The sequence below is a fragment of the Condylostylus longicornis genome, unplaced genomic scaffold, assembly GCF_029603195.1.
Source record: "Condylostylus longicornis isolate FDR11 unplaced genomic scaffold, ASM2960319v2 ptg000055l, whole genome shotgun sequence".
In the NCBI taxonomy this organism is placed as follows: Eukaryota; Metazoa; Arthropoda; class Insecta; order Diptera; family Dolichopodidae; genus Condylostylus; species Condylostylus longicornis.
This window is the reverse complement of record NW_026578024.1, coordinates 2,219,660-2,234,832: the sequence shown is the minus strand read 5'-3', so window position 1 is coordinate 2,234,832 and position 15,173 is coordinate 2,219,660. Positions and strand designations below refer to the sequence as shown.

Genomic DNA, 15,173 nt, shown 5'->3' with positions numbered 1-15,173 from the left:
ACTACAATAAAATTAAAGTAACCCAATTTAACATTAGGTAAAATATCATTATATAATACAAAAATAATATTGGATTATATACCAAAAGAAAATCATAAAAAAAATGAATCACGGCTAAATTTATGAAAATATTTAGAACAATAATAGAACAAGGATAATTTTATTGAAAAATACATTCTATGCAGCAATTTACGGAATATTTATTGTAACAATGTTGAAAACTATAATTTAATTTCGATCTTCTACTTGATTGCAAACAATATAGAACCTGGAACTTACATGAGTAAACTACAATATCTAAAATATGATTTTAAAGCATTGATGTATTACTAAGCTTTGTTAACCCTTAAAGTATAAGTAATATATAACCAGTTTTAACTATATAACTAACCCTAATGTACCATACAAGTAAAACAAAAATACAGCCGTTATGTTGTCGATTTTATATTCGTATGCATTCACATTATTTATTTTCTGACAATTTTTACAATAAAAATAGAATTTCTCTAGCATTTGCTCATTACTAAGAATTCTGCCCAACGTGCATCCGGTTAAATGTACGAAAACAATGCAAAGACTTTAGCCTTTTTAGTTGATTTTACATTTCATATTAAAAGACGTACCTGTTGCATTACAGCTTTTTGAATTTAAAAGAGTGCCTTAGAAAATAACTTCTAGTTGGAAATGAACAGTCTGCCACAGAAAATAATAAAACAGTAGATAGGGAGGGCTTATAAGCTTATATACAGGCCATTCCAATTTATTTATAATAAAAAAAGTTCGATACTAAAAAGTTAATTTTAGCTCAATGTATGAGAATAGCAAGCAAATACTAGTACATTATCTAAAAAAAGGGAAATGGTTTGATAATGCCAATTGCATTAGTCAGTTTATCATTCCGACGCTCGGCTGCAGTATTTCTCTATAAAGTGTAACCCGTACCTACTTTTCAACGATTGGCAATTTTGAAGGGTATTTAAGTAGCGATAATTTTAAATGGGAAAAGTATTAAACTTTCTAATAAAGCACAGCTTTAACTTGCAAACATCTACTTGTTTATAAAATTTTAGCTTTTACTTCCATGGGTAAAAGTACACGGCCGCATACTGCAATGAGAATAACAAGCGCATTCTGCTCAATTTTTGTTGAAAAAATCTAAGGTATACTCATTTGCGAACTCTGAAAACAAAAGTATTAAAACATATGGATAACATTGATAATAAAAAAGTAACTCCTTTTTCCTAATGAAACTCTGACAAAAATTTACTTATGCAATAACTTTAACTTTCATGTCCTTTATACACTGGCTGTTGGTAAATGCATTTATACAATAATAATACCTTTAAAAGTTTATTTAGCTACTGGATTTAACTACACTATACATACGTATATCGTGGACGTCATACATAAATAGAATGCAATTGTCAAACAAAAAAAAAACATATAACATCTCTCTAACATTTTTTTTTACATAGGACTCCCACAAAAAAATTGTAAAAAGATTATTTTATTTTAAGAAAATAAAAATTTCTATTTATAAAAATTACTCTGTCAAATGAATTTTATGTCCTTTGATTTTTAGGTAATATTGTACTTGTACAGTTTTCTATTCGTTATTTATTGGCTTAACCTCCGGAATTTCCATAAATAGAAATCGAATAGAGATCGAAATAAATTTCAACAAAATTTTTAAATATAGTTTTATCTTTACAAAACATTAAGAAATAATTTATTTTAGTTCAATATCATTTTAGAAATATTTTTTTTAAATGTACACATGAATTGTATATGTAAAAGGTACAGCAGATCCACAAATAATTGAATTATTCTAACATTTATAAACTCATGGCATAAAACCTATAAGAATGCACCGGAAGATAAAACTTAATAAAATAATAAAATATCAAATAAGCCTTCCAATTCGTAAGTAAAGTTTTCACCACCACTTTCCAATTAGTAAAAAATCTCATTTTCGTCACTCTATTGTATTATAAAAATTACTTATAGTTTCATAAACATCAGAGTAGTCGAAAACTAAAATTTTGGTAACAGAAAGAGATAATAACTTCGTAGAGAATCTCATTATACTAATGTCAACAAATTTTTGGACTTTTAGACTACCCATAAAAAACAAATATTAAAAATTTCTCTATATCCTACAAAGTAGTTCTGCAAGTATATTAAAGTAATTAAAAGTAAATCATTGAAAAATTTGTATGTTCCTCAGAATTTATTTTTCATCAGTTTTTGATTCTGTCTCTTATAATTTCCATTATTAAATGGAGTACTTCTTTGTTCTATCCATGTCCAAAACCCTATAACGAGGTAGTAACATAATTCAGCAATACTCATCAGTGAACACCCCAGAAACAAAGCAGCAATTCCTCCGTAGTAAACTAAAATAAAAATTTTTTATTAATAAAAAAGAACAATTCAACAAAAATATATTTTTTAAAATAATTTATGAAAAAATTAAATAAATATTTTAAAAATTTAATATAGATTAGCAAAAAATCAATCAAATGAAAAGTTATTATAAACTCATCAAAGAGCAAGCTTCCAAGCCGAAGTACAAGATTTCGAATAACACAACCATACCCTGCCGGTATGTAATATCAAAAACCTGGCGAGTCAATCTGGTAATCGTCACACCTAGATGTAGGAATACAAACAGAAAATAATCAACATATTATGTGTAAAATCGTTCCTAATGTATAACGCCGAAACATGACTGGAAGAGAACAAATACACAAATAAACTGCAGGTGTTCATAAATTGAATCGAAAATTATTTATCTGTCGAAGATTCTAGCTCAAATAGAATATAAGCAACATTGACTTCTGGACTTCAACCCATCAAGATCTATTCAAACAAAAAGCAAGAAAAAATAAAATCGCCTAGCCAACATGATAAGGGCAGAAATAAAAAGACTGGCCTCTAACAGATTTTGTTTTGGAAGGTCTATGCTCCCAGTGGAAGTATAACAGAAGAAAAAGAAAGAATAAGGTAAGTACAATTAGTGTAACATACTATATATAAGCTAAATTTCGTATTAACAAGGATATTTTGTGTTTTAAAAATTATTTTTATGTTCATAACAATTACTTTAAATCTCAAATTCAAATGGCGTTTTTACTTTCAATAAATATTTATATTCCATAGCATTAATAAAGGTAAATACCCAAATTCTTCGAAATCATTATTTTTAAGGACATTTTTTTTTCTTGTTCTAATAAAAGCTCCTCTTTCGAATCATACATGAATTTGCCATAGGCATACCTAGATTTTGTAACATTATTCTCATTCATAAATTATTTGTTAAATCATATTTGTTTATAAAATTGTTATAATTATACTAGAAATTCCCTATTTAAGAACTATATAACGAATTTTCCCCGAGGAGGAAGTTAAAATCACATTGTAATTTAACACGAAAAACATGAAAAATAAATCGTACCCAAAAAAACAAAAACTGAAATGTCTACCTTTAATGCTATACTCGTATAATAAAAATATTTTAGTTTTATTATGATATTCTATTTCACCGTAAGATAACAACTTTCTCTTAAAAAAGGATAGCAAAACAAATACGCTACAACTACATAGTAAAGAAAATATGTAGGTCAAAAAATTAAAATTAATAGCAAAACAAGAACTTTGTTTTACAGTGATAGTTAACAGTTTTTCTTTTATTTATACAGTACGTATTATAGAATACAAGAAAATGATACTTGTGTGAACTTTGAACCTATTTTCATTCGCGGGCAGAAAATATTCTAAAATGTAAGCTTTAGTCGATAGGGCAAAGATTTTTTAAAGTACAATTTTGGTGTAAAATTATCATTATTTAAATACATCATGTTAGATAGAAGAGGCAAGACATTTCTGTTTATATACCACTCGGCACTGTTCTCTACACGTGTAATATAACGTTAAAGAAAAATTAAGGACGTTTTTTATTTGATCACAATTCTTGCATTTAAACTAACGAAAGTACCAAAAGCCAAACACACCATACATTTATATTCACCTGTTAATAGCTTTTATACAGCTTTTAAGCAGAAAGTTTCAGGAGCCACGCAGGATATTTCCAATATTTTCGGACAGACGAGAAGGAACGTATACAATCTACTATTTCAAAGCACAAAATCGAAAATCCTATCAAAAGAACCGGTTTAAAACTTCTGACTTTTTTTATTTAAATAGGACAGGAACTATTATTCCTATTCAAATTTATTATACGTATATGTACATAGGAAAGTATAAACATAAAAAATTTCAAAATAATTCTTTGAATTGAAAACTTATTCAAATTTCGAAGTATCTGCTTTACCCAATATTTAAGAATACAAATAATGGTAAACCATTAATAAAAGTTAAAAAAACAAATTTTAAATGAGAACAAAGACCGCATGTTTTACACGATACTCGTTTTTAAATATATTTAGTTCTTTCAATATTATATAGAATAATAGGAGGACCATACTTTTATTTAGAACGCAAAATTGATTCCCTTGTGAATAATCGCTTTATTTTTAAATGTTCATCCTACTTTACATCTTTAACTTACCCTTTTTCTACATACATATATAAAGTAGAAAAGAGGTTCGTTTTGTATTGTAGTAATTTTTCTTTTGTGTTACTATTAAAAACTTTTTGTAGTTTTTATGGGATTTTATATTCATTTACAAGCCACTTCCTAGATTCTTTTTCTATTTTTTTTTACATGAAATTGTATTTCGGATTTTTTCCTTTTTATGGGTCTTGTCCCATGAGACTTTATAGTCTATGATGGCGAAAATTTGTAAAATAGAAAATAATTTTAGCATAAAATTTAAGTTTTGTGTCTAATTCTCATTAAAAAGAATGAAATTAAAAATTAGGCGTCCTTATTCTACTAAGAAAATCAAATTTTGTTTTTTTTTTTTGAATATAATAAAAAAAAAGAAACTAAAGTAAAATTATCAAGTTATTATTGAGAAAATTATCAAATCGAAAATAATACAAAGTATCATTTAAAAAGTTTTAATCACAGTTATTACGAAGAAAATTAAAATGTAAAATATTTTAAAAGTTTTATGAGGTTTATTGAAACAAAAGAAGCCTTGAATATTTTCTTATCACAGTTTTTTGAAAATAATACGCTAATAGAGATCGTAGTCGCAATAAGATGAGGCAATTGTGGGTGTGATCTGAGCAGTGAAGTAACAAAAAGCCTTTACACGATTTGAGTGCGATAACAAAGATTGAAGAATCAAATTCTTATATAACTGAAAACGGAAATCACATATTAAAAAATTTCGTAATTGAAATACGAAAAAAATGTTTTTCAAACCCGGATGCTTGAAATTTTAATATAAAATCTAGTATTCAGACAAAACATAGACGAGCTTTTATCGTGTTTAAGATTTTTCATTATTATGTTTTGTAACGAGGGGAGAATATTTATTACTACTTAACACAACTTCATCAAATTAAATTTGGTATTAGTCCTGTAAATTTCGCTAGTTTTTGTTAGAGCAATATCACAGCCAAGTATAGGTTCCCATAGTTGATTAAGATTAAATTTTATTAATTATTATTATTTAATATTTTCATAATATTTCCCAATCCATTAAATGTTTTAAACAGATATTATATGTATAGCAACTATATGTATAGCATACAATAACGTATAAATCGAATTAAGATTCCATTAGCTATATAACTACTGTGCTTGACCGAGATTCATCAACTTGATTGATAAATTTAATTTAAATTAAAAATACATTTTACATATAATTACATTAATTTTTACATATATTAATTCAATAACATTATTATTGATTAAAAAAAAAAGGAAAAAATTTTATTTATAAACAAATTACAGCCACCACAAAATAACTACCGTGAAATGTTTTTGATATAAAATAAATATTGTCCTTGAACCATTCCAAAGCTGTCTATTATTTTCCATTAAAAAAAAACTTAATATTTGTACAATAAAAATCAATATTTTTCTTTCATATGCTCCTATTATTTCACGAAACTGTAGAGTTTTGCTAGTTCCCTTATACTATACTAGAATTTGTGATTATTAACAAGCACGCGTTTACAAGCAAATATACATAAATTCTATATATATTTTTTTAAACTACTATTTACCCAACCAATCAAGCCAGTTGTAGACCAAAAATGTTTTATACTGTTGAATTTTTGAATGACGATAGTAGATATCCAAAATAATTGCATTACTGTCATTTGGATGACTAATAATATTAAAAAATATATATGTAATATGTACAATATAAAATGTTTGTATATATAGAATATAAAATAATTAAATAAAATGAAAAATGGATTATTAATTTGATTTTTATATGCACAAGAAAAAAAAATTATTTAAGTGACAACATTTCTAAATATAAACATGCGATATTTTAAATTAAATTTACTTACACTAAATCCTTTATAGCTCTCACTTCATAATTATAATGAATTGAATAACAGCTTTCTAAGCAATCACAAACAATTCCCTCGCCAGTACTTTTTACATAATAATTTTCTTCAGAATTTCGTGAATTTGCAAAAATACCTAAAAAAATTTGTGTAAGGACAATATTACATTACTTTTGACGATGACATCTGTAATAATAACCAAATAAATAAGGAATGACTTACGATTATTTTTTGCCAAACATTTCATGTCAGATGGTCTGCAATCTGGGTAATTACCTGTAAGAGAATGTGGAAAAATTTTTTACAAAATTGTTTTCATATAAAAATTCTATTGCAATTTTCTTGTTTATAAAATAATTCTCTAATAGTAGCAATAACAATTATTTATTAGCAGTACAATTCACTTGCAATAAAGGAAACACCCAAAACGCGAAATGCAAATTTTTAATATTTGTTACAAAGCAAAATCATAGCAAAATATTATGATGATCAGATCAGAGTTGCCTCACCTTTACGGAATATTTACTATTAAGTGACGGAGTTTAATGTTGGTAAAAGTTATCCAATAAAGTGACTTGGATAACTTTTACCAACATTTTTAATCTATTGAAAAATATTAAGATTTTCCGATATTACGAAACAAAAACTATAACAACGAATAAATATTTTAATAGCATTAATTTGTGTCCCAATAATAAATTCAGTACAATAATAAATTTCTTCATATAGAAGCTTCCATTGAACCTGTTTTCTCAAGCATAATTTCTATCAACCCTAATTCACACAACTGCCTTCTTAGTTCAATCAAAAATAAAAAAAAAAAAAATAATTATGAAAAACTTTTGTGAACTTTCAATAAGAACAAAGTCAAAATAAAGAAAAGAACAGGAAAAATAAAAAATTTATAAAATGGCGAATTTTTTCTTTTTTTATTATTGCTTTTAATCGTCACAAATGCTTTCTAATTAATGTTGCAATTAAGATTTTCAAAAGAAGAACAATAAAATGAAAATTTCTCAAAACAATAAGAAGAAGAACAACAACAACAGAAAACTAAAAGTTTATCTAAGATCGAAAATAATTTTTTTTTTCTCCATTTTATTGAAAATTATTTAATTTTTCTTTCTAACTTTTTGCAGTTCTTCTTTTTCTTCAATTAAAAATGAGTCAGATGAAAACTAAAATGAATTTATGTATACTTATATACGATAATATGTATTTTAGAAAATCAACTGCTTGTCGTAATAGAAAGAAACTTAAATAGCAAAATAAATTTTGCAATAAAAAATTCCCACACCTTATTTCCAATTAAGGGGGAGAAGGCTGAGGAATTACGTAATTGTGGTATGGCAACTATATTTTATCTTTTTTTGAAATTAACCATACAAAAAATGATTAGCAATGCGTTAAGTTGTTGCGTTTTTTAATAAAACACATGATTTGAATGATCCAAAATTATTTCTTTTCAGAACCAATCAGTTTATTAAGACAAAATTTTATTTTGTCTTAAAATAAAATTTTTACAAATAGAATGAATAGAAGGTAATTGTAAAAATTCTCATAAATGGTTAAATGGTACATATTTTAGGGCTTATGTAAATTAAAGTAAATAGATAATGTACCAAAATTTTCACATAATAATTACATGAATTACATGCGTTGACTGATTTGGTGTTCCGATTAGCTCTTAAAGATTTTCGTTTAATGACTTTGTGACTCAAATTGTTCCCAATGGAATAAAGAAATTTTAATTATAAAATCATTGCATTTTTGTTAGTTATACAATATACGTTTTCATTACTTTCAGAGCAAACTACTGATTGATATGGTGTTTATAGTGTTCGTGTGGAAAATAATGATAATATCCTTGACCTACACACTATGAACAAACTATAAAGCTCTTGAAATAGTTCGAATTTGTTTTAATTTAACAAGAACAATTTTAGCAATTCGCAATTTTTAGAATAATTATAGCAATTTTGAAGTATTAAAGTTCTCACTATGGAATTAGAAAAAAATTTTTCAATTTTTCACAACAAGTCATCATTTCACAGACTCATATCATTTTGAATTGTTTGTAAAAACATTTGTTTACGTTTATTTCGTTTCGTTACCGTAAATACAATTCTTTAACGAAATCTATTCACATTTTACACTTTGACGATTAACTTGCTGATATGAACTATTATGCGCGTCATAAAATGGTGGAAACTATCTCAAGATGAATTAAAACAATTAACTAACATCTCAATTTTTATTCAAAATTTTTGAAGACACAAAGAATTTTAAAATATTTATTTTTATCTTTATAGCCTCCAGCAATCTCTTCATCCAATCTAACGTATTTAATATTTAGCTTCAGACTTTATCGTAACATTATTCAAATTTTATTTCAAATTTAATTTAAAATTAATGACACTCAATCCATCTAATTTCCACATAAACTTTAGAATATTTTACAGCTCACACTTTTTTTTTCTGTTTGTATAAAATTATTTCTTCAATTTTCCTCTCTAATTTAATTTAATTTAATCAAATATATTAAAAAAATAAATTTTTCTAAAATATTCATTTTTGTACATCAAGCAAAATTTAAACATGCAAATTCACTTAAGTGCTATTTCTATGCTTTGTTTTATAATTGAAATTATCCTTTAAATGGGTCGTATAATTTTCTACTTAACTTAATTGAATGAGAACAGATTGGTTAGCTCGAATCGATATTATATATTTTTTTAATAGTACGTACATACTAAGTATTTTTTTTTGTTGTTGTATATGATAAATTGCATATTATTATTTATTTGGTAATTAATTGGAAATTGTTCAATAAAGATTACAAAGGAAAAAAAATAAACTAGAAGACCAATCAGCACGAAATTTGGATATTTAAGATTTTTTTTTCATATGTAAGTACATATGTGGTATTTTGGTGCTTGTATTTCCCATATTGAAACGCAACTAAAAATTCATTAAAAATAAATCAATCTTAAAAATTTTTAGCTTTTGTTACATGCTATCAAAATCAAATTAAAAGACATGAAAAAGCATGAACAGAGTCAAAAAAACTCATCTTGTTCTCTATATAACCATTTAAAAAGCACAATGACTTCGATAACTTATCACGATTTAAAAATCGATTATTACAACATTAAAAGAATTTCTTTTTTAGCAAAATTAGAGGTTTTTCTTATCATGTTATAAAAGGATCAACACAAGTCCGATGTAAGCCTGTTAAATCTGTAATCTAACAATAATCCCAAGTAAATTTAGGCACCAATTTATTTGCAATTAATATTTATGGTTTTCATTTATCAGTCTGTAAACATTCTAGTTACATGTATATACATACTTTTAAAATATTCCATGGCTAGACTTAACAAAATTTTTTATTTATTTTTTTTAAAGAAATTATGAAAATCAAAATTTGTTGTGAATTTGTGTTACTCATTACTCGTTCGAATAGTTCTCAACTAAATTTGAATTTTTTTATTTTTGTATGAATGTCTAGTGTAAACTATATATTATAAAAGGGGGATGTAAGTTAATTATAGTGCGATGGTGTGTATTTTTTTAAAATCTGTTTATTACATTGTAAATAAAATTCTAAAATCACCGCAATTTAGATTCTATATAGATCTGTTATTTAATTAAAATTCAAGGAATGGTAAAAGACGATTTTATTCATACCAGAACATTTGTTACAAATTAAAAAAAAAAAACCAAAAATAGGTCGATAATCAAAAAGAACTGTTTTACTTGCAATTTCTTCAAATTAGAACAGTTTTACAAAATTGATTATAATGGTAATTAAGCAAGAAGGGACCGCATTCTTAAAATCGAATTAACATTTACGCTTAATTTACAAAATGATAATCAGTTTCCCCCATAATTAACAAAAAAATAAATAAATTTTCTCTTTATTCAAAAAAAGAGAACATTAGGAATTGGAAAACATGTTAATTAATAAATAATTTGACTTATAAACAAAAACTGTTTTATAACATTCCAAAAAAACTCAAATTCTCACATTATTGCTTTTACATACCCAACACAACCATCTTAATAAACTAACCCACAAAAACTCAAATCATAATTTAATTATCAAAATAAATAATGAGAAAACAACTCAACAATTTGTGGCATTTGAACTACAAATTTCATATAGAGAAGAAAAGTCTAGGTTCTGGCCAATAAACTTATATTAATAAATTATCCTGAAAAGGACAGAATACTTTTTTTTGTTCTTTGTTTTTCTTAAACACATAAAAATATTTACAAATTGTACTATTCTCATTACATACATATTCTTTATGTGACCTACAAAAAACAAAAAACAGCCTTCCCTTAGGATGGATTTTTTTCCGAGTAATTGAATAAATTTTGAACAATTTATCCTTACAGAAATTTGTTTTCTATAATTTTTACTCAATGTGCTATAAAATCTTTTTTCATTTTTTTTTTTGAGGTTTCATCTAACTTAAAATGGGCCCAATTTCTCATAAATATTTTAAAGAGATATAGGAAAAGAGAAAATTTTTTTAAAAATTAATGAAAAATTTTTGAATCAGCAAAATTTTATTTCTCCATTTTTGCTTGTTTTTCTCTTTTTTCTTTTTGTAAATCAAGAATGATGAAAATGTTGACAGTTTTGAATTGAAAATGTTCTCTCTTTATAAACACTTCATCACAGTGTTTTACTTTGTTTATATATTATGTACATATTGTATGGGTTGAAGATGAGAAACAAATAATCAATATAGAAGAAAAGATTGTGCATTCTATAGGTTAAAAATTATTCAAATTTTGTGAGCATTATTAAAGTGTTGAATTTAAGCCCGTTCGTCACATACTAGAACTTTATCGTTAAATCGTACATAAGTTTTAGAGGCCTTAAAAATTATAAAGTCCTATAGGCTATAGACCAAAAATTGTTTTTGAATAAAGAAACGCATTTGTTTTACAGAACGGCCAATATTGATAGTATCACTCGAATACTTCTTTAACAATAAGGTAACTTTATTTTTTTTTTTGTAAATATTTAGATATTGCCCTTATATAGGTATACATTTAAATTATCCATTAAAAATGACATAAGAATAAAACAAAATTTTCTCATTGGGTACATTCTCTCTTTCATTTATTATTATTTAAAACGAAAACATAAATCTCGAAGACCATTCTTAAATTTCCCTTAAGAAATATTAAAATGAAATAAAAAATCCTTCTTCTTAAATGTGATTTTCAAAATATCCCAAAATATACGTGACGATTAGAAATCGTTTTAGAATAATAACGCTTGTAAATAATATTAAAGAAAACGTAATATAACAATAAAAAAGGGATGATAGAGAGAAGATAAAGAACCTTTCCCAATTCAATTGAAAGGAATAAAATTTTACAACAAGGAAAAAGAAAAGAAAGTGGAAAGTAAAAAGTTCTTCCCGTACATGACTAAGCGTTTATGAGAAACAATACTACGAGTATATTTCCGTTCTAAAGTAAGTAACAGAGCAAATTTGCTTTACTCATTATAGAAATGTTCAAAAATCTTTCATTATTTTTACATAAAAAAAAATAATCTGGAATCTTTTAAAATTTCTAGGACATCTTAAAGAAAATTTTGTTTTTATTATCATAAAAATAAATTGAGCTGTTTTTTTTCTTTTCTTTTATCTTATTCTTCTATGAATACTCTCTAATCAGTTTAATAAATAAAAACAGTTTCTAAATAAAATTCAAATATAAAGAAAATTTCCATGGAAATTATAAAATATAAGAAAATTCTTTTTTTCTTATTGGCTTTAATGTGATTGAGAAGATTTAAAAGAAAACATTCTACAAATGGTTAAAACCTATTTTGGTAAGATATTCATTATTATCACCATGGACGGGGGCCCAAAACCGCACTGTCACCTCCTAGTGGTGGGCCCCGGTAATGGCGGAGAATAAAGGGGTGATTGAAACGATCAAAGTTACGTTCGTGTCGTGGTCATGTCTCGCGGCGAGCCTCTTACTTTGTGAGTTTCAGCCCTATATCTATACGTCAGCTGACGACAGGCGTCCAAAGTCAAGGTGAAACAGCATATGCCGATGACTGCGTGGCTAAGGGGGAGTTTAGTCGTTAGTATGCGGACTCTGGATACCAGGCGCCCTCCAGTTTAAACGAGCCTTCCCATAATATGCCGGGCTCTGCCATGGGTGACTTTACTTTCCCGCGCTATTCTAGGGACCAAAAATGGAAAACTTAAACAACAAGAACAACTGTGACAAACACAACAACTGCAACAACAACAACAACATCAACAACAACAACAAAAATAACAACAGTGACAATTACAACAACAACAACAATACTAAGGACAACATAAACCCAGTTAGTGCTCAAGGGTCTTCGGAACCAGAGCTTCTCTCGACTGACGCAGAGGAGGAACTCCTTCTCACGCCAGTAGAGGAAAAGGCGGCGCCTCCGATGGAGACGGATAATCAGGATCCTCTTGGACCTATTATCCAACAAACTGAGGAGGACCTGAAAAGGTTGGACATCAGGGGAAAAAAACAATATTTCTCTGGTGCATCCAAGCGGCGTATCGCAGCTTATATCAGGGATGGCATGTCCCCAGAGAAAGCTCGCAGATATCAGAAGGAAAGGCTGGAAAAGCTGAAGGCCTGCGGATCGAGTGTTGTGGCCGACCATCCCCAGAAGAGGGAAAGGTCGGAAAGCAACACCCCTGATGCAGGGCCCTCAAAAAAGAGATCGATGAAGGGCAATGTTGGAGAGAAGGTCCCTGGAAACACTCCTCAACAAAACCCGAAAATGACTTCTTATCGGGATGTAGTAGCACAGGTCAAGGTGGCCATCACTCATAGACTGCATTACTCATATAGAGGAAAGGCTATCCGAAGTTCAGATGGGGAAAATCAAAGTAGCCATCATGGAAGAAATGGAGAAAGTTGTGGACTCTCATCCACAATTCACTGCAGCGTTGCAAAGGGACGGATGGATATCCGTAACATGCAACAATTAAAACACCAGGGAGTGGATAACCAGTGTCTGCAGGAAGATAAAGCCTTAGGACATTTGCAACGTCGTGGTACTGGATGGCGACGACATGCCCAAACAGCATGTCTGCGTCACCTACGTACCAAAGGACGAGACAACCGTCAGTCTCTCCAAGGACAAATTTCTAAGTAGGATAGGGAAGCAAAATCCCAGCCTCATGATAAGTTCCACGAGGGTGCTGAGGATGGATAAGGAAAAGGACGGGGGCTGCTCCATCACCACGGAAAACCGTGGATGATTCCGGATTGGAGATCTACGGAAAGCGGAGTTCCGAATTTTCCTGAATTTCTTCCGTGTTACCGTTCGGGTTAAAGGAAGAAAATTCTCTCAAGGTGCTGGCGGCAGGCAGGACAAAATAAAAAACCAATGCCCACCGCGACAACGACGAGCACTTCAGACCAACCAAAAGAGCCAAAACTCATTGGAAAGTCTGAAGCCGCTCCGAAAATGGCGGCAACGGAAACGGAAGGATCATCCACCAGCACTCCAAATACAAGCGTCCCGGGTGAACCAAAAGGGCTCAAGTCCATTGGGAAGCCCGGAATTGCTTCGGTATTTGCTGTTGGAGTGGCTAGCGTGGCACCTGGGACGGCAAAAGAGGCTGTGGCAAGGCAGGCGCCCACCAACATGTGTAAAAAGGCGGCAATGGGAAGCAAGGCTCATGTAAAGCCTTTGTCTAAAGGGCCAAAGTCCATAGACAAGAGCCGGAGGAAATGATATGGCTGTGAGGTGCATCCAAATAAATCTACAGCATGCTAGGGCATCTACTGATGTTCTAGCTCATAGATTTATGAAAGATCACCTCGATATTGTCCTTATCCAAGAGCCTTACATAGTGAAGGATCAGGTTAAGGGCCTAGCAGGTGAGCTATTGTATGACATAACGTATTTTCCCATTCCAGATTACTGTTCTAAGGATCAGGTAGCTGCGTTGGTGAAGGTCAAGTCCTCCAGGAACTGGACAGAGTTTATTGTGTGCTCATCCCACCTCCCGGGAGACTGTGCCCACCCGGACGAGCAACTTAGGGTTCTAGTGGACCTTTGTTGAAGGAGGAACTTCCAACTTATAATAGGAAGTGATGACAATGCCCACCACACCATCTGGGGAAGCAGCAATATAAACAAAAGAGGTGAGTGCCTACTTGAATTTATATATAGCAATAAATTAATGGTTATGAATGAGGGCAATAGGCCGACATTCATAAATGCAATTAGGGAAGAGGTCCTTGACATCACCCTTTGCACTGAATTTATCGGCAGTAGGGTTGCTGGATGGCATGTCTCAAATGAGACATCCATGTCCGATCATAGGCTGATTAGGTTTGATATCATGGTCTCCGGGGGCCTGGCAGAAGAAATGTATCGGGTACCGCAATCCGCAGATTGGAGTCAATTCGAAACGCTCCTCATGGATGGGATTGGATCCGTTCCTGCTTCTGTCAGAACGGTGATGGATATCGAACTGGCCAGCGAGGCCCTGACGGCGGCTATTACTAATGCCTACCATGGGAGCTACTGCGCTAAGCCGAGGCGGAGCAATAGGAAGTGCCCGTGGTGGAATGAAGAGCTCTCAAGGCTTAGACTAAAAACCAGCAAGCTATTCAATAAAGCCAAGGCGTCGGGTTCGTGGGAAGAGTATAAAGACTCACTCACAAAATACAATAAAGAAATT

At 29.4% G+C, this 15,173-nt stretch overlaps 1 protein-coding gene across 1 annotated transcript in view; it reads right to left on the bottom strand.

Moving 5' to 3' along the window:
• Window positions 1-2,223: 2,223 nt before the first annotated feature.
• LOC129611931 (pickpocket protein 19-like) overlaps window positions 2,224-15,173 on the bottom strand; it is a 33,584-nt gene continuing 20,634 nt past the window's right edge. The window contains exons 6-8 of the mRNA XM_055525356.1: window positions 6,661-6,714; window positions 2,599-2,652; window positions 2,224-2,396 (exon numbers count right to left, since the gene is read on the bottom strand). Coding sequence (XP_055381331.1) covers window positions 2,224-2,396; window positions 2,599-2,652; window positions 6,661-6,714 — 281 coding nt within the window. The remainder of the gene's footprint in view (window positions 2,397-2,598; window positions 2,653-6,660; window positions 6,715-15,173) is intronic.